Source organism: Homalodisca vitripennis, chromosome 2 (genome assembly GCF_021130785.1).
Source record: "Homalodisca vitripennis isolate AUS2020 chromosome 2, UT_GWSS_2.1, whole genome shotgun sequence".
NCBI classification, from domain to species: Eukaryota; Metazoa; Arthropoda; class Insecta; order Hemiptera; family Cicadellidae; genus Homalodisca; species Homalodisca vitripennis.
The window spans coordinates 208,724,879-208,751,909 of NC_060208.1; the positions used below are offsets into that span (position 1 = coordinate 208,724,879).

Consider the following 27,031-nt stretch of genomic DNA (forward strand, 5'->3'; position numbering starts at 1 on the left):
ACCTACCAAGGTTGGGGTCTAAAAATACCTCGTGCCAGTACTTAAGGGTCTAGAAAGTTGTAGGTTTAACAAAGTGAGAGACACGTTCAAGTATTCAGCATCAAATTCTGAAAATGCTTCACAGATATGTTATTTACAAGTTAATGTACAAAAGCTCAATATAACAATCAACTGAATCTGAACAGTTGTGATGCTAATCCATATTAATTATATTTGAAAATTTAAAATGAAGCAAAAATATTTACGATATTAACTATAAAGAATTAAACTAAAAAAATCATTACGTGCTAACAACAAAACATACTTAATTTAGAAAAGTAATTTTAAACATGTGGTCTAATAAATTAGATGGACTTCTTGTTACCTGGGAATATAACCAGTAAATAATGATTTGACAAGTAAACAATTTTTTAGGTTAGAAGATATATAGTGGATGTTATTCAATTAATAATAATGAACTTCTTAATGAATTTAGAAATAAATTGTTAAAAGTTTCAAAAAAATTAAGTAAAAATCATATTGAATTTGGTTCCATTAAAACTAAACATTGTCATTAGATTAGATTGCATAATTTCCAAGAGATGAGAGAGCAAATTATATTAAAAAATCTTATTAATTGAAAATCAACAAAGGATTACTCTTTATTAAGTAGAGGAGGGTGGAGTTCCACCCTTAACTCCATTTCCTGTAGGTGTAAAACATTTTGTTCAGTTTTCATACTACCCTGAATTTCCTACCCTTTTCTTGTATGGTCATGAATAACTTATTTGATCGTTTTAGCTATGTATGCCATTTTGAAGAATAAAAAGCTTAGGTATTATTTTAGTTTTTTTATTGTTCAACTCTAGATTGTAAATTTTCAATAATATTGTGCAAATAAGTAAACTTCCCGAGTTTTTACGAGTTGTTAAATCTTATTTTATTAGAAGCCATTCGGTGTAGGTTTATGTTAGGTTTCAGAATAACACGTGTGGGTGAGTAATCTTTCTGTGAAAACTGTGACGTCATCAAGAGTTAATGTATACATAAACATACCCAGCGAGTGTTTGTAACAACATTTCCCTTGACTGCATCACGAACTGTGCGGGTTTCAAACGGTCATATCCATTTATTACTAGCTCATATTTTGCTTTTAATAAAGGTAATTTTTGCTCAGCTGTACGTCACTAAAAGGTTAGTAAAATTCAAGGGTTTTCTCTAGTTCATAGCCCTTAGCCCAGATGGCAATTTGTAACACGGTAACCTGTGTATGACCTCACTCTGCAGAACTCTTATTTAACATTTGTATAGTATTTTTGTGTTAAAGTGTTGTGATACACAAAATCTTTAACTATTATGATTAAAGTCGACTCCATAGTTCAAGCTAAACAATTATAAATAAATAAATCTCACAAATGTTTCACAATATAGTGCAACTATAAAACAGATGACATTGTCAAATATAACCTACACCATTCTTGAATTAGTAAATTCAAACAACCAAACATACAATACAATAAAACAGCAAAAAACACATACAATAAATCAGTGTATTAATTGACTTATCATGGAAAAGCAACTATGTCAACTTTTAGACCTACCTAAAAATATAAAAATCAATATTAACAAACAATAATATAATAATAGTGCTTAAAATTTAAAAAACTTCATTTAAAAAGTTAAAATTTTTTTTTATGTAACACTACTTAATGTTATCTTAGAATGCGTCTGAATACATTAATTCCTTAAACCTTAACCTTATAAATAATACTATTTCTATTTATTATTAATACAAACCAGCAGTTACCTACGGCTTCATATGAGCATTTCTGGTTCGAGTTAATTATATATATCCAATGCCAATGTTGTTTGCCTTGTTTTCAAAATCAAGAAAATTTGTCAAAAAGTTTATATTTATGGCCATTATAATTTATTCCGGTCTTAGTATTTTTGTCCCATAACTGATTTTGCCTTGTTTCCCTAATCAAGGAAATGTATATACATATACAGGTCTCAGAAGCCTACTTCACTCAAAAGACAACTAAGATGGGTTTTATAACAGTCTTTAAATTTGTAGTAAAGTTAGATAGCAGCTTTGGATTTGATATCTGCATTACACAAGCACTGCATACTTAATATTTGCTAAAATGTACAGTTCAAAGTATATATATATATATATATATATATATATTTACTAAATTTGTAATTGTCTTATCTGGATATTTTCTTACTCTGCGCTAAATAGTATTTGCAGAAAAGATTGTAATAAGTGTTGTTACTATCAAACTTACTCTATGCTTGCAAGACAATAAATTATAAAAAATTTGAAGTAGTTATGAAATTAATTAAACATATGGTTATACTGTCATAAAACAATGTTTGCACAGAACAGATGATTATATTCAACAGGTTCATAATATATTTGTTTGCTCTTATACAACTTTAGAGACCAAGATGGTATTTTTCGTACCTCCGTAAACCAGTGGAATTAGTACAAAAATGTATTATTTGTTACGTTATTGAATTATATATTAGTTTATTAATTTAATCAAGTTTACAAAAGTCTTTTAGTTTATAAAAATAGTTATTTTCAGGTTGTGAAACTGATGTTTGACAACCTTGCATGTGTTTACTCTTCAATGAAATTGGAAAATGTGTTTGGACGTAATTTGTTATATATATAAAGAATTTTTGAATTTAACCGAAAATATGTACCTATTATATGACTGCTTATTAAAATACTAAAAAAAAGTAAATAGGACTCCATTTTATTACACCATGAATGATTTCACTAAGAAAGCTAAAGACCGACTTTAGGATTCCTCCGCATAGGTTTAAAATAGTTCATGTTATTAAAATTGTTAGAGCTATTCCAATGAAATAAATTAGATTTATTATTTAGTTTGTTATTAATTTGTAAAATTTGTTTCACTCATTGAATTCAGAGCCCCAAAACACTGCTCACCAAATTGAAAGTCCAACTATTCTGGTATATTTCAGGTTGTTGGAATATTTTTCAATCACCATTAAGTAAGTCTCCAGAAAAGTAAATGACTATAAATGTTTCTATTATTTGACAGTAAATTGTGTGTGAAGCTATTGGTGGTAAAATATACAAATTTTAGTTTCCACGAATGATTATGGTGGATCAACTTCACAATGAATCATTTGTTCTTCCAAAGTTATTGTAATTAAGGAGATTTTTGGTTTCCTGAAGTCAACCAAGATACTCCTTTAGAGCGTAACTGAGGCTAATATCGTTGGGTTTGTAGAATGTTAGCCTATATACTGCTATGGTTCCTTCATGACTAGTAGTTATTGACTGTAATAGTACTCAGTCGTGTCCACCTTTTCATAAAATTTCGGAGAGTATTGTGTAAAAAATTGCAATGAGTTGTCGGGGAGGAACATCTCTCACAAAGGTGTTTAGTACAAGGACTAACCGTGATGGAATTAACAATATTTTACTGATTGCAGAGCTGCGACCAGCTGAAGGAAGAAAAGGAACATAAATTGGGCAGTATGACGTACTTCCGGCGAAAATGGCAAGTACTGATGTGGAAGAACCTTATAGTCCGCAAGCGCCACTGGTTCCTAACTCTGTTTGAGTTGGTCATACCGGTGCTGCTGTTCTGGCTGGTCGCGTGGATGCGCCAGAACGATGTCATAGGCAAGAAGGCCAACGTGGTGCCTAAGCAGATCAATCTCCGGTACAGTGAGGCTACAATAATCGACTACAGCTTCATACATCACGATGTCGTCAATTTAGCCTACGCACCGGACACCAGCTTCACGCGTCAAATCATCCAAGAGTTCAACAGGACCTTGACATCTGTCCTTCAAAATACTTCCAAACTGGGTTAGTGTTAATTGTTTCTCAAACATATTCACAATAATTATTGCTATGTTAAAACTTAAAAATTGAATTATTTTTTAACTTAACTATTATAATACTATCCACCAATAATGGAATCATAGCACCCAACAATATCAAATAATAATAAATAATGTAATTTAGAGTATTGGAATATAGATGTAATGAAGCAGTATGCACAAAAAAAAAAGATTTGAAGCAATAGGGTACCAGTAAATTATCTTTGTACAACAAATTCGCTGATCCTGACCAAAACAGATGTAACCATCAGGACGTAATGTTGTAACATTACTTGTACTTAGAGAAAATCTGTTTGAATAATATATTATTTCTTACCCATTGGGTTTCGTAAATGCGTACGCACACTCAAAAATAGCTTAATTGTTGGCCTATAATCTGCATAGGCCTATTTCGTTTCTAGGAAAATTTTATTTCATTACAATTATTTTACTATTATTTTCAAATACTAGTTAATAATTTTAAATTATTTTACTAATCCTTTTTTGTGCTGTTATTAATTAAATTGACTCTTTTTTTTAGATTCATTTGATGCCTTTGATTCCGAATTGAAACTGGAGCAGTTCTTTCATGTGAAATACGAAAACAGATCCATAAATACAAACCACATCGGGTACGGGATAGTGTTCGAAGACATCAAGGACGATGCTACAATACCAAATGACTTCAAATACAAGATCAGAAGCACAATACCCAAATGGGACACAAAATTGATTTTTCCTCAGTTTTTGCCAGCTGGTCCCACTGACGAAGCAGGTGAGTTGTTTTTAGCTTTGTGTCTCCACTTTATACAATTAAACGCATTCATAACAAAATAACAAATCCTTGCTCAGAGTAATCACCACCATTTTCTTTAATTTACGTCTAATTAGTGCTAGGACACTATTCAATGTCTAATTAGTGCTAGGACACTATTCAATGTGACTATGTTACTAAATGTATACAGATGATTCACAAACAAAAAAGTGGTTCTCATCGTAGAAACAATAAATAATATAACATACACTGATTCAGGATATTGGCATGAGCCAGGATATTAATTGTAGTCTTTATTCAGTATAAATGTTTTTGAATTGAATTGAATAGAAGTTGTCGTAGGGTTAGTTCAGAGATGTGAGAATTCATGAAAACTGTGAATCTTTTAAACAACATTTTTGAGGTATGGCCATCTCAGCAATACGGAATGTTTAAATATGGCAAATCTAAAGCTATATTTACAGCTGAGTAATATTCATTGCAGAAATCTGAAACTTTAAATAAATGTTATTTTAAAATATCTCACAAATAAATACTTTTACTCTGTTGATGAATATCTCCAGAATTACAACAAATTCGTTGTTAGTGTTATAACAACTAATTAATAAGTTAGTGTTTATATAGATTACTTGGTGATTCATTGTACAAACTGATTTTATATGATCTTATGTATACTATTTCAATTTTTATTTTTATTTTATCTTAATTCACTGGCAATGCATCTGTTTGCTTATTGTAAAAATAGTATTATACCAAACATTTTGTACACTAAAGAATTGATTGATTAATAGCATTAACACTCTTTATGATAATCAATGGTTGTCTGCCTAGAGAACAAGTGCTGACTTTCTTATAGTGCGTAATATGAAAGTATCAATTTGATTGAAACACCACTAGCAACATTATACTAACGCTATTATCTTTTTCTTCTTTATTAGTTTTCCACCTTGTGATTTCATAATCTGTTGAAATTTACTTTGCAAAATGGCCATTTAGGTTGATCAATTTCTCTACTTGACTAGCAAATATAAATTACATTGTGATTATTTGGAAATTGATTATGTAACATTATAATTTAGTATTATGGTTATACTTATAACTAGTAATAAAAACATAATGGTCTTTTCATTTGCCTGTAAATAAATGATAGTATATAAAATTATCTGTTTACTGAAATTTTAGTTATAAATATTTTTTTACTGTAGGCTTAACTGTTCCTTTCTATTAGAGTAGCCAATTAACTAAGATTTATTAGCATATAAATTTAGAAAAATGTTCAATGTTAGTAATATTTAGGAATTGATTGGAGAAAATTAAGTACAACATGATACACTTTTGGCAAAGATACACTTTGAAGATGCAGCTTGTATTGGCTACTATTAACTTAATTACATTTAAACACACAAACCAATACTTAAAAACTTTTATTTTTGTGAGACCTATCGATAGCAAGGCTATCTTCATCAAACACATCACAAAGATAAAATAAAAATTTTTTGATGTGTCTGATAAAGATAAATATTTTTGACTATTGGTTTGTGTATTTAAATGTAATTAAGATGATACATTTGTATTTGTATGTATATATTTACAAGTAAAATTATCTGAAACACTCGCCTTCGGCTCGCTGGGGGCTACGCCCCCAGGCCCCCAAAGTAAAACGCTTGCAAATTCGGGGATAAGCGGAATTCGGTGACTGGTTAAGTCCGGACATTAAGTAAATGACAAGGGATTTAAAAATTGACCTTTTTCATAGATTTTTTTTCCGGATTCGTAAAAACTTTTGACTTTGAGGGCATTTTGCGGTTAAACCGTTAGAGAGATACGACAAAAAGTGACTGGACCTTTTCTTGTTGGAAATTTAATTTTGTCTTTCGATTGTGCCCTCAGATCTGATCTACGACTATGGTTTAGCCAGAAATGAGCTCGGGAGAAGAAAAGTCTGCACGGGTCAGCTATCTTGAATTGTTTAGTCTAAACATAATAAAAACCGACCTCAAGGCAGTATTTTAAGTCGAACAGGGGGTTTAATATCACCAGGAGACTATCTAGTCAAGGCGAGAAATTCCCTGGGTGGGTGATTAATGTTAAGGAGGTTAAGACAAGAGGGGGTTTTAATTTCGTCAGGATATTGTCTGGTCATATGAAACAAATTCCCAGGGGGGGTTAACGTTACCGGGGGATAAGTCTCCAGGGGGGTTATCTGGTCATACCAGGATCTTCCCAGGGGGGGGGGGGTTAAGAGATTTGGTGACTGGTAAAATTCGGGACATGAGGTCATGGCAGGAAATTCCCTGGGGGGGGGTTTAATGTTACCAGGGGGGTTAACACATCAGGGGGTTGAATGTACAGGAGGTTATCAGGTCATACCAGAAATCCCCGGGGGGGGGGGTTAATATTACCTGGGGGTTAATGACACACTTGGGCCTTTTTTAGAGGGTATTGTGTCTGTGAACATAATAAATATTCCTCTGTCCCTATCTACTATTGACGCTTAGCTAACGCTCAGCCAACTCCCGAAGTCACTGAACCTTTTCTGTAGATTCACGTGATTTTCCTAAATCCCGTTTAAAATTTTGTTTTGAGTTACGACCAACCGTTAGAGCCGCTATCAAGCCCGGAATGTAAATTTTTAGGCGAAAATGTCCAATATTTTCACACTTAATCGCGTTTTTGCGGTCAAACTAAGGGAAATATAGTAAAAAGTCACTGGACCTTTTTTGTAGGTCATCTTATTTCCTAAATAAAAAAACGTTAGTCTTATTTTGACCTCCGACCAATGGTTTCGCCGCTATCGACCCAAAAACAAAAGTTTCGCGTAAAAGTTACAACAAAATTGTACATAATCACGTTTTTCGGCCAAACCAATCGAGATAGGGCAAAAGATTACTGGACCTTTTCTGTAGATCGCGCAATTTGCTAATTTGATGGGTCAATCAGATTTGAGCTACGACCAACGGTTCGGCCGCTATCGGGCTTGAAACATTATTTTATCGAAAAAATCTCTGGAATTTCAAATGTTCGAGCGTTTTGTCGCTTAACCTGGAAGATAGAGCAAAAAGTCATTAGACCTTTTTTGTAGTTCACTTCATTCCTGACCATGAATTTTCCGTCAGATCCGAGCTAGCTCCAACGGTTCGCCCGCTATCGGGCTTACAAAAAATGCCTGCAGGGGTGAAGAATGGCGCGATTTTTTGGGAATTTTTTTTGAGGGGTTGAAAATGAAAAAAATTCTCACTTTTCGGGATTTTCCTGGTGGTTACACGTGGAAAGCTATCTGTGTACCAAATTTCAAGTCTCTAACTCATCTGGAAGTAGGTTAGAATTAGTATACGTGAGTGAGTGAGTGAGTCAGTCAGTCAGTCAGTTACACATGCGGTTGTATATATATTAGATACTAAAATTACATTTTTTAGGGTTTTTTTACTTTTATACACCTTATTACATTTCTATTTGTAACTTTATTATTCTATATTATGTAACAAATCATATTGTTTAGAACCTACAAAAATTTTGCTAGCTAATGGCTATCTCAGATTTTACACTTTCTAAAAATTAGTATAATTCTAAAGTATAGTACCTCCTCCTGTTTAGAATTTTTTAGATACATTTATTTAAAAACAATAAAAATGAATAATTTATTTTAACAATAACATTCTTACAAAACAGTCAAAAACGGATTGTCGATAAGGAGTGAAATAACCTCACCTACCAGGAAGCTTAATTTTGTTATTACACAAACAATATAAATAACAACAATTAAATAAAACAATAATAATATAAAAGCAGTATCAAAACAGCATACAGCTTTATTTTTATGAAATAAATTTTAACTATTATAATGTAGTATGTCTCAAAACTTTGTGTCACAAAAGTTAATAGGAAACAATTCACTATATGCTTGCAAATGTGAATTTCAGTTTATTTAAAATTTTTAATTGACTTGTTCTTTTTTTACAATTTCGGACACTAACACTAGAGCTATATAATAATGGGTACTACTTGTCTGCAGATCTCTACATATACCAAGGATTCCTGGCTATCCAGATGGCAATTGATAATGCATACATTCAAGTTGCAAGTAGAGGAGCGTCTGTAAATGACTACACTGTAAGTTCCTAATCTACCTGTTGTTTTTTCTGGAAATAATTTCTTAATATAGTTTCTTCAGTTTGAAGGTATTGCTGGCCAAATTCTGTATTTGTTTTGGAATTACTACCTTCCTCCTGGCTTTATATTCTTTCATATTAACCCTTTGAGTGCCGCAGCGTCGCTAATTTTGACAGTGCATAAAGTACCGGCATTGCTAAATTTGACATTTTATATTTTGATAATATTTTATACAGTACAAGGTTATTTTGACCAAGTAACCAGATAGCTGTATTCAATAGGTTTCAAACTATCGATAAATACGAGTTTTATATTGTTCTTCGATCTGTGAAATATAAGTTGTTGGGTACTTTGATATTGTCAGGAGGCCACTATTTTTTGATGAGTTGTTCCTTATCAGGGAGAAAAATAAATTGCAGTATTAAAAAGAACAGACTTCATTTAACCTATTTTGAAATTTACAAATTATTACGACAATCAATGAAATCGAAAACCAAAAAAAACCTCTAACTCCGCCAATCCCGGCTAACTATTTTATCAGAACTTCCGATGGTTTTGACGCAAGTAAATGAAGTATACTCACGTGGCGACTGAATAATAAGTTTAATTTCGAATCTTTACTCAATTATACAGTCGGTTTTTTAAATTAACGGTACACAATATTATATTATAAAATAATTTTGAAACAAACTAAATTTAGAAAATGATTTTTAACAATGTTACATTAACTAATGGGAGAGAGAGAACGCGGACTGAGATGTTACCTACTTAAAATTTTGAACGCTACTGACGACCATCGGCTTCATAGGTCAAGTGGCGGTCATCGCCTCAGCGGCTGTGGCCAATCACAAAGGACTAAGGCCTGTGTGAGAGGCTAGCTAGCCCTGAAGTCAGCAATTTGTATCAGCAGCGCACGAGGCTAGCTGCAAAATCCAGCTTCATAACTTTGTACTATTTCTATTGTAATAATATTAGACTCCATTTTCTCGGTTCAAACCCTTAAATTACTGAGTTGGTGACGGGTCAGATTAACTATTAATATTGAAAAAAATTGGTTACTTATAAAATGGAATAATTCTGTGACTGATAACGATATATTATAATAATTCTGAAATCATGGTTAACATATGTTTTGACTAGCAGTAACGATTTATAGACGGGGAGTTACAACAATTTATTATTCAAAAGTGACAGGTGATTCCTGCGTCTAGGCCTACTTAAAGGGTCACTCACCTAGGTCTGTTTGGAGGTGATTTGGCGACAGAAAGTATAACTTATTGAGTATTTTTCTATTCATTATGGAAGAAGCAAAGTATTAGGAACATATAATAATGAAGTTTATTTTGGTCTCCGATAAGGAAAACTTGTCCAAAAATAGTGGGCTGCGAGAATACCGAAGTACCTACGCGATGATTTTGTCTTCGATATAGCGGACGACAAATTATGTTGCGTAACAACCATTCTTGTTGTTTATGTGTCGATAACTAAGCATTTGAGTAAATACAAACTCAAATAGTAAATTATGCAGTGGTTTACCGTATTTATTTATAAAAGTAATATAGTGATTTGAGTTGTGCCAAGCGAAAAATTTGAGTTTTCAGTGTAAATATAATAAGGTTATTTTGGTTTTTACAAAGTTGCTGACACCCATACAAAAGAAATGTAAGCAAGTTATTTGTCTCTACATTTACTAATTATATTTATTTATATTATTTTGATGTTTCATTTGATCTAATGTGAAAACTACAGTATTACTATGTAATTTCTTAACTCTTGACAAATGAAGTACAATTTATAAAATGTCGGTACCGGGTCGCATTTTGTTTATACATATAATGCCATGTTTTAATTGTAGAATCATACATTATACATGGGTTTTATTTAGAACTTTATCATAGTATAAAGAAAACGAATTCTTTAAAATACTGTATAGACTCAAATTAGGTTCAAACTTAACTTTTTATAAAATAGTAAAGAATTTCTTTTGTAAAAAGTGATATTTTTATAAAGAAAATTTTGTTTATAACAATATAATAAGTCTCATATTCTTCATTTAATTAGAAAAAAACAACAAAATTATGAAAATCTGTGGTATAGTTATTTTACAACAGCTCTTTTACCAAAAGCTTACGGATATTCAAAAAACATCCCGGCACTTTACTTGGGAAAATGCCAGTGGCACTCAAAGGGTTAACTATTGTGTTTGTTTGGCTGCGAGTATCCTAGCAAGTGCAAATTAATTTGCATGTCAGCAGCAGAACAGTAATGTCATGTCATATCGAATGGCCCAATGTTAAATTATTATTTATAGCATTATTATTACCAGCACATAAAAATACACACGACTATTATTACCAGCAGATAAATTAAAATACAAAACTCTTTACTGTTGGAAAAGCCGCCGAGGAAAACAACAAATGTAGACAGACACAAATGTAATAATGTAGTTAAATTATTATTTATAGCATTATTATTACCAGCACATAAAAATACACACGACTATTATTACCAGCAGATAACATAAAATACAAAACTCTTTACTGTTGCAAAAGCCGCCGAGGAAAACAACAAATGTAGACAGACATCAACTGTAATCTATAGAATATTAATTTATAAACGTGTTTGAGAAAACTAAAGAAAGATTGTTGTTAGAAATATTTATTAGATTTAATGACACCCAAGCAGTCTACAAGACATTATTAAAACTATTAGAAGGTAAAATTGTAAACAGATTGCTTTTTCTATCTGAAATCATCAGCTAGGTCCAACTACTATATAACGAGATGTCTTGTCAGTGATCCGCAATGGGTTAATCAGGAGTTGTCATTTTCCAAAGTAAGCTCGGCAAGATAATGCATGCAATAAGACTTTTTTGCATTGGCTACACCTGATTCAGAGGTAATAGTGTGGTCCGCCTTCAATATAATATGGATGGTTTAAAACTGTTTTAATTATAATTAAGGGTTAGTTTCAAGAGATTGAGTTTGAGAAATTAGTTATAACAAGAACCTTATAATTCTAAACTATTAAACCTGTAGTTATTAATAGTTTCTATTTTATTCCAATTGTCACTGTGCGGTATGAATGATTATCATTCCGGTTCAAACCGCATCACAAATCGATGAAAACTAGTTCCTAATGTTGGAAGTTTTGATCCTGACGCTGAAATAGTTCAAGATTATAATGATGCTTCCAATTTTTCACGGCGATTTGAACTGGAAACCCTTAATGATAATCATGACCGCTTTAGTCTAAAATCAAGTTGTGGTTTGGATGTTCACCTACAGCATAACTTTTTAAATGACTTCAAATAAGCTTTTCAACCCTTAAAGCGATAATTTAAATTACTGTCAAACGCTAAGACATAAAAAAACATTTTTTTAAAATTTCCCAATGCTAATTTTTGTTTCATATTCCTTGGTATTACCTTTATAAGAATAAATAATAAACATGTAATATTACACATTTTTGAGAATTTTATACTCACGAAAACATTTGAAATTTTGAATAAACTGCATTGCAGGATAATGTACATATGAACACTATTTGACAGATTACATTACATTTATACAAGTTATTTATAATGAGTAAATTGTAACTGAAGTTTCTGTAAAATTAGTACATAAAAATAAATAAGTTCAGTATAAGATTTTGAAATGTAGTAATATGAAAATTCAACACAAACTTATTTATACGATAGCCTACAAGGGAAATGAAACAAATATTGTACTTATAAACCTTATTTATTTATTATAAATAAACTGGACTTGTATGGTGAAACTGGTATAAAGTACAAAACAAATAATTGAAAAAAATTACACATAATATACGAAAAATGCGCTCATTCGTCAAAACTTGGATCATCTGGATTAGCCATTATAACAAAAAATTATACTAAATGTTAGTAAAAACAAACTAAAACACTATTAGAATAGCAACGTACTGATTCAAAATACTTTGTTTAACAATATAACCAACACACACGTAGTTAGACAGCTGAATGAAACGAACGCGTCTGTAGGCGTATGCCGCGTCACAGGCCATACAAAAAATGGCAGCGATTGCTTTCAACCCCAGTAGATACCGTTACAACGTCCACCAACGGTTACAAAGCGTTTTGTCTAGTCCCGACAGTCGAAAGGAACATCGACCTGCTCTCTTACGGAAGTTTTAACAACTAATTCTTCGCCATTTCAAAAGTAAAGCTTTTGCGTTTGTAGACGTTATCCACGTTTAAAGCATCGGCAGTTCCGCGTCTATAGGTGTTAGCCGCGTTGGAAGGGTTAAAATGTTTTCTTGCCATAGAATATAAAAATGATCAGATCACTGACTGATAGTACCTTTAGATTCAGTTATTGTCACCGGCAAAGTTGACAATTAGTGATTCTCTTAAATTTAATATATTTTCTTCAGATATGCAAGAATATTTAAAGAGAGAAGCACATTTTTAATTTAACACCTCAATTGGGTGTGCTAAATTAACATATTCAACTATTCTTAAACCAAGGTAAGAGTTTTAGTTATGAATTTCAGACAATGTGTAGTAGAGCCATTCATTCCACTTTTAAATGGCAGGCTGTTTTATAATCTCCCTAAAGTGATCAAATCATAAATAATAAACATATCGTGGCAACTATGTGTGTGTATGGAAAATAATATGGTTTACATGTATCGTGTATGATTTTTGTTGTCGTAGTCATAAATCTTTATTCATGTATTCATTACGAGCAGACATAGCTTAACACTATAGGTTGTAAACCAATTAAATTAGTGTTTTGAAAAATATTTTTGTACAAAATGGGTGAGAGCATGATTTGAGAATGTGTTTTTCTTCTTGGAATTTTGAACATCTATGATAGCTAAAAGTCGTTAATATTGTATATTTTTGAAAAAATATAAGTTTATAACATTATATAAATTAAACTGAACCTATGGCATGCACAAAATATAGCTAGTCCATGTTAACACATATCATGCACAATGCCTTTCAATGGCTGTTATTATAAGAAAAGGGCTAAAGCTTAGTTATTTATTCTTTATAAATAATAATATTACTAGGTTAGTCATTTGAACTTTTTATAAACAGTATCAGAGCTAGCTTAAAAGCACTAAACATTTAGATGTTACTGTTTTTTTTTGGTAAGCTAATACAATAATTATTTGTATTGGCCTTTTAAATAACTTAAAACAAAACACCGTATTTCATATAACACTAAGTAAAATACTAACGACACCAGTCAACTATCCAAAAGTACATTCAAGTACCGAGGATCAGCGTTAAGTATTATATCTGACACTGTAACTGTGTTGGGCTGATAATGAATACAAGTACCAACCTTATAAACAGCTGATTGAGCCATCTGCACATTTTGTGTATCACACAGAATACATCACTGGACAGGTCAGAAACTGATGTTTTCAATTGTTCCTAAACCATATTGATACAATGATTCTTCTACATTAAATTTCATTAACCCTTCACACGCCTCTAATAAATCCACTAACTTTTCTATAACTCCCAAGACAAGAAAGGATGTGTTCTTTTAGTTTAAAGCTAATATTATAAAACAGGGCATTTAACTTAAATTAGTGTATTCATTGATAAAAATAAAAAATAACTATTTATAAAACTGTTTATTTCAAATAAATTTAAATTAAATTAAACCTTGTCGCACTATAAAACAAGATGAATATTTTAAACTAATCATAACACTACCACACGATGAAGAATAATAACGAGATATGTAGTAGATACGTACTCGTGACAACCGAAAAAGCAGTAATATACGCCATGAGTATGTTTGGTTGGCTCTGTAGGATACGCAGAACTGACGAGCAGGTGGTCGAGTTAGACAAAGGACGCTCCCGTCCCCCTGCCGCTGAGTGAAGTTTGTTTATAAATACTTTCTTAGCAAACGCGATAAGCACGGAGCGTACACCGGTCATTTTGAAGGCCTTTTGTGAACTAAAAACTCCAAGAGACACAATCTATAATATCAGATATAACTGTATTTGGCGTTTTGGTCGAAGTCCACCATCCTAATATATCCGTCTACAGCGTGGGAAGGGTTAGCTTTATTTTTAATTTTTCATGCATACAAACTATAGTAGCCTAATATTCTATAAAGACATTAATTTGGAAGTAGGTTGAGAAAAAACAGTTTCGTGGTTTTTCTCATGTATTTTTTAGAGGAGCTCATTTAGCCCAAAATGAAAGTTTGTATTTCATCTTGGTCCGAGGAGCATTTTGTAAAATTGTAATGTCTGCTAATCAAGCCACAGATATTAAACACACTTCAATGTGGGTTTTATCAGAAAGAAAGTAAAGTGGTATCTTATCTGTAGGAAATGAAATAATCTGAAACTGTGGGTTTGACCCAGAGTGATAAAAGCTGAAATCACATTTTCCAACAACTAGATCGCAATATGCAATGTCATAGTTCGTAGTAATTATATTTAACCTTACCTCACTATTCCGGATTTCTTTGTGATAAATTTCACCCTCAAGCCATCTTCATGTACTGGTCTTCTAATATCACACAATTTGTTAAGATTGCACATTTAACATTAAAGACACAGACATAAAGAGGTTCCACATAACCTATTGAAGTGTGGGCAACGTGAACGGCCACTCCTATGTGAGACAGTCCAAACCACGGCTGCACTGATCGTATTATATTGACATTATATTCTGCTGACTCATCATATTTAAATGTAGTATCAAATCTTATATAGCAGGCCATCTGAGTTAATGTTGTCTAGTAAATATTGCACTGTTTGTTTATATCTTATTATGATTTTTTTAAGTGAGAATTGAATATGTTCGGTTTTGTTTTATTTTGGAATAGTCCAAAATCTTTAAATGTGGTCTCTTTTTTTGTAAGTGACTATAATGATCCTTCAGACATTCCTCAGTTTTATAAATTCTTGTAACAACTTTTAAAACTGACTTCATATTTGCTATCAAAAATTTAGCCATAATAGCAAGTGGTCCATTCCAAAATGTTAGGATTATCCATAAACAACCAAATTTAAATGTGAACAAAGGTATTTTTATAAAACCAAATGTCAGAAGGCCTTAGAAGGAACCTTTTTAAGACGGTATTAAATCATTCAAGTGGCAATGGTTTTTTTTTAAGTAGTGCTTCTTATATAATGAACTTCTTTTAATTAATTTGTTTACCAATTTGTTTTAAATGTTGTTCTGTTACTTATTTGTACAAACTCTAAGTTTTGACAATTTTTACACATTTTTATAAAATGGTCATAAAATCTGTTTTTACTTGATTTTCACCAATTAATCTTTTATTAATCCCCATAGATGTTTTTGTAGGTTTTGAACGGCTCTCTTATTGGCCTGGGTATTGTTATAAAAATTGTCACCTAAATGTTTTCCAAAACAGGCCAGGTTCTGTACTAATAACTATGTCTTCTTATTTTCATTGACGCTACTTGTAATCTTAAAGATTATCAATAAAGAATCTCTGATTTCTGGTGTTTGTATTATCAAAATGAGGTTTTAAAAATAAATTTGGGATCCAAAAACTAATCCTTTTATACTCTTAGCAATGCTCCACATTTTCTGGGGGTAGCCTATGAGGAGTCAAAATACAATATTAAGTGTTTGTAGAGGTAAAGCTGTTTATCATTTTATATGTAACAATTATTCTCTTTGTTATATGTCAGAGATAATTTATCATTATTTATTAATCAATGTGATGTTCATAGTTATAGTACTCGTAATAGAAATAATGTAGTTGTACCAAAATGTAACTTTGCTAGCACTCAAGCCAGTTTTAGATATCAGGGAATCAAATATTACAATGCTTTGCCCAATCATATCAAGGTATTAAACAGATCAAATTTTAAAAATGTTGTAAAGAAAATGTTAGTAGATTCATGTTTGTACACTGTTGATGAATTTTTAACTGTGATAAGAAGTAAGGATATTTAAAGTAAGCTATAGATTATTTATAATATGACGTTGTTATATACATATTTTGTATTCTGACAATAAACCATTTGAATTTGAATTTGAATTTATAGGTCTGTTTGAAACTAGATTGTTTCGATGAGGATTTCCAGTGCTGGAAAAAGTTAGGGTTTTACATCCTAAACTATGTGTAGAATTTCCAGAACACTGATAGTTTATATATCCATCTCCATACTTTTCAATAAAATGGATAATAATTTAAAAAGTTTGAATTTAATTTATTAAATGTTTAATAATTTTAACACATATTGTAAACCATTTTAAAAGTTGCTATACTAGTTAAAAAAAATTGTAATTATAAAATGTTTTGTAATGTTATTTTTAATGATTTGGTCATCAAGTGATTGTTGAACTGATTGCTACCACCTCAATTTGGAAGCAGTGCCAAAAACCAACAGAAAAGAGTATCTCCTGAACTACTTTTAGTGAACAGAGATAATTGGTGAAAGCTTCCTATTAGCACTTGCAGAGGTGTCAATTAGTGAAACAGGACTGGGCTGGTTCCAGGTCGAAACTTTGATAAAATATTTACAGGGCATTTTCAACATTATTTCGTAACTTATGATAATTTTTAAGATAAAGTTCTATTTATGTGTGACGTTATTGTTTTAAAACTGGCTGAAGAAAAGATTTGTATTACTTGACGTAAATTAATTCCGTTTTGATTCTCCATTTAGCAATTAATAAATTTACTTATAATAATTGTACTTTCAACATGTTTAACATGTTGCATTATACCTGTTCTTGGAGGAATCTCCTCCCTCAGTATCTTTTTGGGGTTTAAATCTCTAGTCTCCTTCAGATTCATTATTACTTTACATAAATTTATAAAAGTATTATCCTGATGCTTCTTTTGGAATATTGATGGACAAAGCAAAGTGACATTTTTTCTTGTGGCTAATTTACAACTTTCCTGCGTCTCTTTTGAAAATACTATGTGTAAATGTAAAAGTCAAAATCATTTTATTTTCATAAAATCAAGGATCATTTACAAAGTCATTTTACAACTCTCATGAACAGCCAAGTTCTAGGTGAGTCAAAGTATCAATGAGTGTCATAAGTTAAAAAAAAAATTTAAAATACAGTAGATGAAATTATAAACAATATTACGGTATCAAAATAAACTATGATCCATGTGAAAAAATTCCTCCTGTGAGTAAAATGGGTTGTCCCTTAAAGTATTTACCCTAAACTATGTGCATCTATTCTCAGTACTTTACTAATGAAAACGCATTTTTTTTACAGTTGGCCATCCAAAAATTTCCGTTTCCAGCTTACAAGGTGGATATTTTCAATGAGCTGTTTAAATCACTGATGCCGCTATTCACATCACTAAGTTTCATCACCATCAGCATATCAGTGTTGAAGAAAGTTGTCGAGGAAAAAGCCTCTGGAGTGAAGGTAAAATTCTGCTCCCCAAGAATTAATTGATTAGCTGTTACGTAACATAAGTAAATATACATAATACATTATATGTAGAAAAGTAAATTACTTGTTTGGAAAGAAATTTAAAAGAAATTTTTGTAGAGTTGGGTTTATATTCTTTAGAAGGATTTTGGTAATTATTCTTAAGACCTTTAGAATATTTTTGTAATAATAAGTGCATATAGTTTTATACTTGTTAGAGAATCGTAAAAAAATTAATTATAAACTTTGTATTAATAACTACGTATTATGCTTTGGCTATTTTTCTTGTGTAAATTTGACACTATTCAATGTACAGAATGTGCAAATTGATAAATAAAGATTATTTTTATTTGATTTGATAAATACTAACAAACAAACAAACCGGATTTGGTTAGTTATAGTACAGAATTTAATTCTTACTGTTAACTTATTTTCCTATTGTCATGAATTATATATAAGGAATATCCCTGAATGGTATTGACACGTTTTATAAGTTTGTTTCTAGTGTAAAAATTAATATGAAATTTCAAAACGTGTGTAAAATGTTTTATTTTCTGTCTGTTTGTCTGTGTGTATTATGTATGAATCATTTTGTTTAAGAGGCAGGTTAAAATACAAACCTGAAACTCTGTATAATAACTACTAAATATGCAAATTACTGTTAATACTTTTAAAGTTATCTTCCTTCATTTCATTATGGTGACCATTAGAAATATGAAAGCCATATTTTTTTTAGAAGATTAAAGATGACAAAATAAATTGTGAATCCCAGTGTTAAAGGAGTAAATTAAAAATTAACTTTATCAATCAAATCAAATCATTCATTGCCAAACAACTTTTCAGTACAGGCGACCATCATGATTTTTTTCTTGAAGATAGTTACAATTATTGTACTAAAACTATCCTTTTATAGTAAATACTAATGACTACTAATACTAAAGTTTTGACTTATGAATAATTTTCTGAAATATGGAAAAACAATAGGTATTACATTGACATTGGTAAAAGCAAAATAATAACAAAAAAGAACAATTAACCCATAACAATCAACAAATTACAATCAGCAAATAAAAATCAACAAATAACGATTAAAACATTAATTTGAAAAGTCTCCTTTGGAGTATAAACAGTTTTCCGTTAGTTTATTTTTAACGTATATTTTAAACAAATGAAGAGGGAGTTCTTTTATTTTTGTAGGCAAAAAATCTAATACTTCTACCTTAAAACTTGAGTAAAACTTGCTGTATGAACAAAAATTGTTAATTAATTTGAAGCGATTTCTGGTTTCATAGCTGTGTACTTTTAATAATATCTCTAATTTTAATTTATTTGAATAATCTCTAATTCTCTGTTTATTCCCCTTCACCAATCTCAAACACCATGAATGGTATAGTTTTTTTTTTCTACATTTGTCATGGAAGAGAATGATTGCAATACAACCTAATAAACATCAGTCTTGGGTTTTTTTATAAATGCAAAACGAACTTCACAAAATGCTAAACATTGGCCTGCCACCAGAGACTAATGTAGCTGCCAGCTCCTCCAGGGTTGAATTCAGTGATTAGCTAAGAAATATATAAGCCAACCATAAACGTAGTAGGGTTGAGATGGCTGATCATTACGTTGAGGGGGGGGGGTTGGAAACAAACAAACTATATCTCATCATATAGTGGCACATTGGGCTGACCGAATGGTGTGATTGCAGGAAATGATGAAAATGATGGGACTACAGACCTGGATGGTGTGGGCTGGTTGGGCTCTGAACGGTCTGATGGTCTACGCCATCACCTGCGCCGTCATCACAACACTGCTCTGCTACGGCTACGACAGCGATAAGGGACCGGTCATAGCCAACGTTCACTTCACGATTATCTTCACACTATTCATCTTGTTTTGTCTCGCAGCCATTTTCTTCTGTTTCGCCATCAGTTCTTTCTTCATGTCACGTGAGTGTTCCTGCCTAGTTTGTTTTTCTGCTCAGTGTTTCCTCCTTTGCTTTCTCCCCTCCACACACACATAGATAGTGTAGGAGAAAATATTGTGATAGGTGTTCTACAAATTTATTTTTAAAAACATCCGAGCAAAACTGTAGTGCGCGTAAATATCACATGACCAAATAAACAGATTCATTTTGGCAAAATGTGGCACGCATGATTTTTATGTTTTGTTTTACAATTTTTCCGTTTTTACTCCAAATACCATGTTTTTATTTAAAAACCAAAAAAAGTATTCTGATTATACTATTACTATTTACTTCATTATTAAATATTAGATTCTTTTCTTAATAGTATGAACCACTACAAATTTTAGTTCAATGGCCATATAAAGAAAGATTGCATTTTAGTTTTGTGTAAAATACAATTCAAAACGCTGCAAACTACGAATCCTATTCCAAAAGTAACCGCTACTTGATTACCCCCAGTTAGATAACCCATAACAATCTCAACAACACGATCACTCTGATCTGTCAGGCATTAAAACGTACATATTTTATCATGTACGTTTGAAAACTACATGTTTCTTCTATTTTTCTACAAAATTACTACTAAGATTTAAGCACTTGTAATTTATTTTGATGGACTTAGAAATGCCTTCTTTAACAAATTCTACCGCCTGTGTCGTTATTCAGCTAGGGACAACGTTTTTGAGTTCTACGAAATGCTGACTAAGAGCCAAGCCAATTCCTGGAAATTTGTCCGAAAGCTTAGAGGTTGTGAAATGTCAATCTTCTCTGACTGTTAGTCGAGCTTGTCAACAAGTTTGTCACTTAATCATTGACAGCTTGTCACTTATTTCTGTCATGGATGCTTGTTCTTTCACTTTAAATAAAAACCCATTCACCCATAACGTTCGGCCTATAAACAGCACAAAATTCCCTATGAATAGGTGTTGCTCAATATTGTTTACTGTAAGAAATCTAATTACAGCATTACATTACCACACTAATTAAGTTAATTACCACACTACACGTGGGGTGGGTAATCAAATTGTAGTGTACATTTTGAAAAGCTATAGGAAATTAATGAGCGCTTGTACAAATTTCTAACTGCCACAGTTAGATTCCGACTGTCAGTAGTGTGAGGGTAAGTATTACCCCCACTACCACAAGTGCTGTAAGGGAACAACGGTTAGTTTGGAAATAGCCCTCGTCTGATTGTAATAAAATTTGATATGCAAGTCTCAGGTCATTAATTTGTTTTTAGAAAACCATTTTTAACACAGTAATTTTTTATTTTTAAAATCCTTGCTTTTCACGCAAGTTTATGTAAGAAAGTTCATGCCATATTAAATTGAATCACCTACACCTGATTTAAAAAAGCTAAGAACATAGTATAGTTTGATGTAGACTCACTACGGGGATGATGTTACAGCCACCATCGGAATGAGCGTAGGCATGATAGTGTGGGTGTTCTCGTATACTGTACTACAAGCCTCCATCGGCGACACTACACTACCACTGGCTCTCCACCTGTTGTTCTCATTGGTTCCTATGTATAACATGTGTACTGGCTACAACGTCATAGCCGCTTTCGAAAGCAGAGGTAAGTGATTGTTGGACTTGTGTACTTGATAGCTAAAAACCAGAAACCGTAGTTTTCCAGGTAATACAGTGTTGAAACAATGCGTACGCAATTGAATGCTTGAAATATTCCAGCATTGCTGTGGATTTATGTATAAATCTCGTTTCACGATGACGTTCACGCTAATCTCTGAAAGCACTAAATCGATTTCAATTAAATTTTATAGATATTTAGTGTTTGATCTAACTTAAAAGATTTTGATCTCAACCAATTAAAGTAATATTTTTATTACGAATTTAAAGTAAAGGGTTGAATTCACTTCTAGAGCCTGTTGATGTTAAATGTGATCAACTGTTCTGTGTAAACAAAGTGTTGTGATAGTACATGCATATGTTAATTAGTTTAAACAAAATTTTCAATTTATTTACATTTATTGTTTTGAAAGAATAGAGGAAGCTTGAAAGTAACATCACATCTTATATCAATCTTTTCTGATATCATTGTTTAGACTAGAGTAAGAACATGTCCAGATAAGCAATTGTTTTTGACTGGAAGATTTAAAGGAGAAATGGTCTTGTTGCCAAGTAAACCGTCAAATACCAGTGTCATTCAAAAGGCTTCAACTTGTTCTCCAAAGCCATGGGAGGTTCAGGCACATCGCTCGGATCTGTCATGCTAGCCACTATAACATGTGTGGTATGTTTGTGGTTACAGGAGTAGCAGTGAACTGGTTGAACTTGTTCTCCGATACCATGGGAGGTTCAGGCACATCGCTCGGATCTGTCATGCTAGCCACTATAACATGTGTGGTATGTTTGCGGTTACAGGAGTAGCAGTGAACTGGTTGAACTTGTTCTCCGATGCCATAGGAGGTTCAGGCACATCGCTCGGATCTGTCATGCTAGCCACTATAACATGTGTGGTATGTTTGTGGTTACAGGAGTAGCAGTGAACTGGTTGAACTTGTTCTCCGATGCCATGGGAGGTTCAGGCACATCGCTCGGATCTGTCATGCTAGCCACTATAACATGTGTGGTATGTTTGTGGTTACAGGAGTAGCAGTGAACTGGTTGAACTTGTTCTCCGATGCCATAGGAGGTTCAGGCACATCGCTCGGATCTGTCATGCTAGCCACTATAACATGTGTGGTATGTTTGTGGTTACAGGAGTAGCAGTGAACTGGTTGAACTTGTTCTCCGATGCCATGGGAGGTTCAGGCACATCGCTCGGATCTGTCATGCTCATGTTCTTCGTGCAGATGGCTGTGTACATGATTATCACCTGGTATGTCACATCCATCCATCCTGGCCCCTACGGCAGGGCTGAGCCTTGGTGGTTCCCTTGCAAGGTGAGAGTTACAATTCTCTGCTTTCTATGTTAGTAATGTACAAGCACATATTTCAGTTCTGGTAGATATATTGATTTACACTTTTTTCATGTATATCTCTATCGTATTGAATAAATCAGTCTTACACAAATATAAGATAAAATCTCAAAAGAATTTAATTACTGCACCTATGTAATTTTCCTGGAACAAAATAATCCAAGAGATTACTTAGTTTTATGTACTTACTTAAGTATGTGTCCAAAAATCATATATTTAGCAGTTTTTATAAGATTTCAAAATGGATCTTGTGTATTAATAATGTTAATAACCATAAATAAATTAGACCAAAATGGTTTCCCTAAAGATTATCACCTCAATGTTGTTTTAAAAGGAAATGTTTGGTTAGAACATCATTACAAATGTAAAGTAAGGCATTAAGAGCAACCAAAATCTTGAAGAAAGAGAATTTTTTAAATTAATTTTCATAATCTGCTAACTTAGATTCTTGATGCCAAATTTCTGTTTAGTCCATCCAGTAGTTCGTCACAAAATGATTCCGCAACTTATATAAATATAAGAATTGAAGAATAATCATCTCTTTGCCAATAATAATGAAAATGTTGCAGTTCTGCATGAGTTCCGAGGAAAAGAAAGAGTTGATGCTGGGCAGTGACGATGAAGAAGATGAGAGGTACGAGGCTCCACCGAAGGACATGAAAGTTGGACTGAAGATTCAAGACCTACGTAAGGTATTCAATGGTAACATGGTGGCCGTGGACAAAGTAAACCTGGACATCTATGAAGGACAGATAACTGCGCTACTAGGTCACAACGGAGCGGGCAAGACGACCACCATGTCTATCTTGACAGGTCAGTTGTTTAGTGTTTCGTCCATAGAATGTGTCTGTGACATAATAGTAACAGGGATATATTAGAAATAATAAATCACTACACACTGACCATAAACTAACTGTAAATGATTAATAGTTTTTGTAAATTTAAGAAAGAAAATTGTTATTAATCTTGTGCTCATTTTGAGATTTTTAGAATTAGTATGGTAAAAGAAACACATCTGTCTAAAGATACCCATAATAGTTTAGCATCAAAGACCATACCGGTTTCAGATTTCTGATGCTGCACTAAGCAGAAGATGAAATGAAAATATACTTTTTTTATATTCGTATTTGCAGACATATTTCTCTAAGTTTGTAATGAATTTATAATAAGAAGTGATTTGACTATTCATACTATTATTATGTGGTTACAGTAGACTCACGATTATCCGTGTCTGGATAACTGAGCCTCTAGATTCACTGAGGTAATGATCGGAAATAAAAAAAAAACATAAACATACTTTTAAAAACAGGTCGCTACAGTGAGAAGCAATGCAGGTAAACTACGGAATACAGGCCACAATACGTCTTCACTCGTCTACTAACCACTTACGACTGACCAGAGGGACTAGCCAATGGTAATCGTGACGGCTGGCTAAAACAAGATGGCGGAAATACAAGGGAAGGGGGACAGGAATGGGCCCTTTCGTTATTATTGGTTCATGCGAGATGAACTTCTTAAAACCATATTGTGACTCCACATTGGTTTATTACAAATATCCGATCCGTTTGATACTTTTGGTTTTCTCTTTAGTTCATTTTTTAGAATTGGCAACCAAAGCGGCCTAATCTCGACTGATGGTTGACTGATTGGTTGGTCTGCCAATTTAATGTATGTTGTAATGTGTGTTGTAATGTATGTTCACTGTCTTAGTACCGTCACTAAATATGGATGTTTTAGTGTGTTAAAGTGGTGTTGAGTTGTCAGTGGAAAAGGGAAAAGAGTCCTAGTTCCTTTTGAGACAAAATATAATGCTACAAAACGGTTCGGGATCAACTGATGAAGACTGGGAGACGCAAGTAGCATGAAATTGTAAAATGTATAAACGAAATTGCAAGCATTCAGGCAGTGGTTTGTGGTGAAAAACGTAAGAAAGGACGACTATGAACTAACATCTGAAGCTTTGTTCTTGTGGTTTGCACAGCTCCTAGGGATGGGCAAGCCTGTGAGTGGGGCTAACGCTTCAAGTTATGGAACTTATTTCCACCAGGAGTTTATAGAGAGCTAAGAAATATTCACTGCTAGCTATGGGTGGCTCAATAGATGGAAGAAGAAATATGGCATAAGAAAATATTGTCAGCTAATTCATCTAAAATTACGGAATTTCGATGTAAAATTAAAGAGGCCTTTTTTAAGGAAGAATTGACGCGAGATAAAATTTTTAACTCTGGTAATACAGGTGTTAACTTTTAAATGCTACTTCAAAAACTTTAGAAGCGAAGTCTGAAACAACAAGACTAACAACAGAAGAGTGCGCTCCACACAATAGATAGATTGTCTCGGCAGCGTTGGTGTAATATTCCATTGTCTAAGAAAGAACAGAGGTTGACTCAAAAATTAATTATGTTAAAAACTTTAGTAGCAAAGTCTGAAACAACAAGACTAACAACAGAAGAGTGCGCTCCACACAATAGATAGATTGTCTCGGCAGCGTTGGTGTAATATTCCATTGTCTAAGAAAGAACAGAGGTTGACTCAAAAATTAATTATGTTAAAACTTTAAAGTGTTATGTTTTCTCAATTTTAAAGGTATGTAATAATGTTTAATTCACATTCCTACAGCACTTCTTACAGTAAACATTTTGAACATTTTAACCCTACTTTTTTGTATATTTAGCTAAATTCCACATAGTCTCAGTGTTATCCAAGTTTACCGTGTCCTAGTTAGTCCCATTTACCTGGAATAATCACGAATCTACTATAATAAAAGAAACCATTTTTAATTTCTGCAGTTGACCAGTTTTTAAATTTATAGTACACTGTTTAAATCATCACAGACTTCACATTATTTGCAATAATTGAAATATTTAAAAATAACATGAAACCATTATAAATGAGGCAATAAAATGTTCCAAAAACATGATGGAGTTGATTTATGAAGTCAGATACTGATTACTCCTAATTCAGATAAAATTTATGTTTTGGATTCAAGCTGTTAATTACACAATGGGTTTTTAATTTCTGTAAGATTGAAAATTAGAACACAATTTTAGGTCTGGATCTAATTAAGATTTAGTTTTAGCTTGAGATTGAATTTTTTGGATTTGAATTCAATGTAAAATATAAAATTCATTAATTAGTTATCTACTGTTAATATCTGTTAATTTTACTGTGCTTTATTTTAAACTCATTATTGGCGATATATTGGAAAGAATTAGTCAACAAAATATGAACACTAATGTTAGAGATGTAGCCTCGAAAAGTGTTTTATAATAAATAACATAATATTAATAAACTTTTAACACTTTTAAACTTTTATTCTTCTTACTATGTACATTTCGGAATCATTGATTCCATCTTCAGGTACAAAATAAGGTTAAGTTAATTATAAAAATAAATAATTAAAATCAATTTGTCATGTGGTTTTTACTACCTTAAACAATATACAATGATCTCACATAAAATTAAATACAACAAATTTAGCCACCAAGGTAGTAAAAAACACATGACAAATTGATTTTAATTATTTATTTTTATAATTAACTTAACCTTATTTTGTACCTGAAGATGGAATCAATGATTCCGAAATGTACATAGTAAGAAGAATAAAAGTTTAAAAGTGTTAAAAGTTTATTAATATTATGTTATTTATGAACACTAAGTTTCTACAACTGAAGATTTATTTGTGTTTGTGTCGTCTTTATAAATAATGAAATTTGTGTAAGTGCATTACAGGTGAAAAGCATAGATAATTTGATCAGTAGTGAATTAATCTAAGATCTCTGGTGTGCAGGAATGTACTCGCCTACGGCAGGATCCGTCTATGCCAAGGACTACAACATCTTCCAGCAAATGGACCGTTTCCGCAACAGCCTAGGTCTGTGTCCACAACAAGACATGCTCTTTCCCTATCTCACTGCTCTGGAACATCTCATCTTCTTCGGCATGGTTAGTATTGAGATTTCTTCCAATAATCTGCTAGAACAATTGGT

The 27,031-nt window shown here is 32.2% G+C and overlaps 1 protein-coding gene across 5 annotated transcripts in view; it reads left to right on the forward strand.

Moving 5' to 3' along the window:
* The window catches only part of LOC124355349 (phospholipid-transporting ATPase ABCA1-like), a 101,282-nt gene that overhangs the window by 24,653 nt on the left and 49,598 nt on the right, over positions 1–27,031 (forward strand). For 4 of the 5 annotated variants that reach the window (XM_046806459.1, XM_046806458.1, XM_046806461.1 and 1 more), the window contains 9 exons: positions 3,457–3,838; positions 4,394–4,627; positions 8,640–8,737; positions 17,976–18,131; positions 19,843–20,083; positions 21,509–21,679; positions 22,825–23,006; positions 23,612–23,855; positions 26,833–26,987. In XM_046806459.1, the coding sequence (XP_046662415.1) occupies positions 3,502–3,838; positions 4,394–4,627; positions 8,640–8,737; positions 17,976–18,131; positions 19,843–20,083; positions 21,509–21,679; positions 22,825–23,006; positions 23,612–23,855; positions 26,833–26,987 (1,818 nt within the window). In that variant the 5' untranslated portion in view covers positions 3,457–3,501. Of the gene's footprint in view, positions 1–1,054; positions 1,174–3,456; positions 3,839–4,393; positions 4,628–8,639; positions 8,738–17,975; positions 18,132–19,842; positions 20,084–21,508; positions 21,680–22,824; positions 23,007–23,611; positions 23,856–26,832; positions 26,988–27,031 lie in introns of those variants that run through there. The other variant, XM_046806460.1, reaches the window with a different exon arrangement.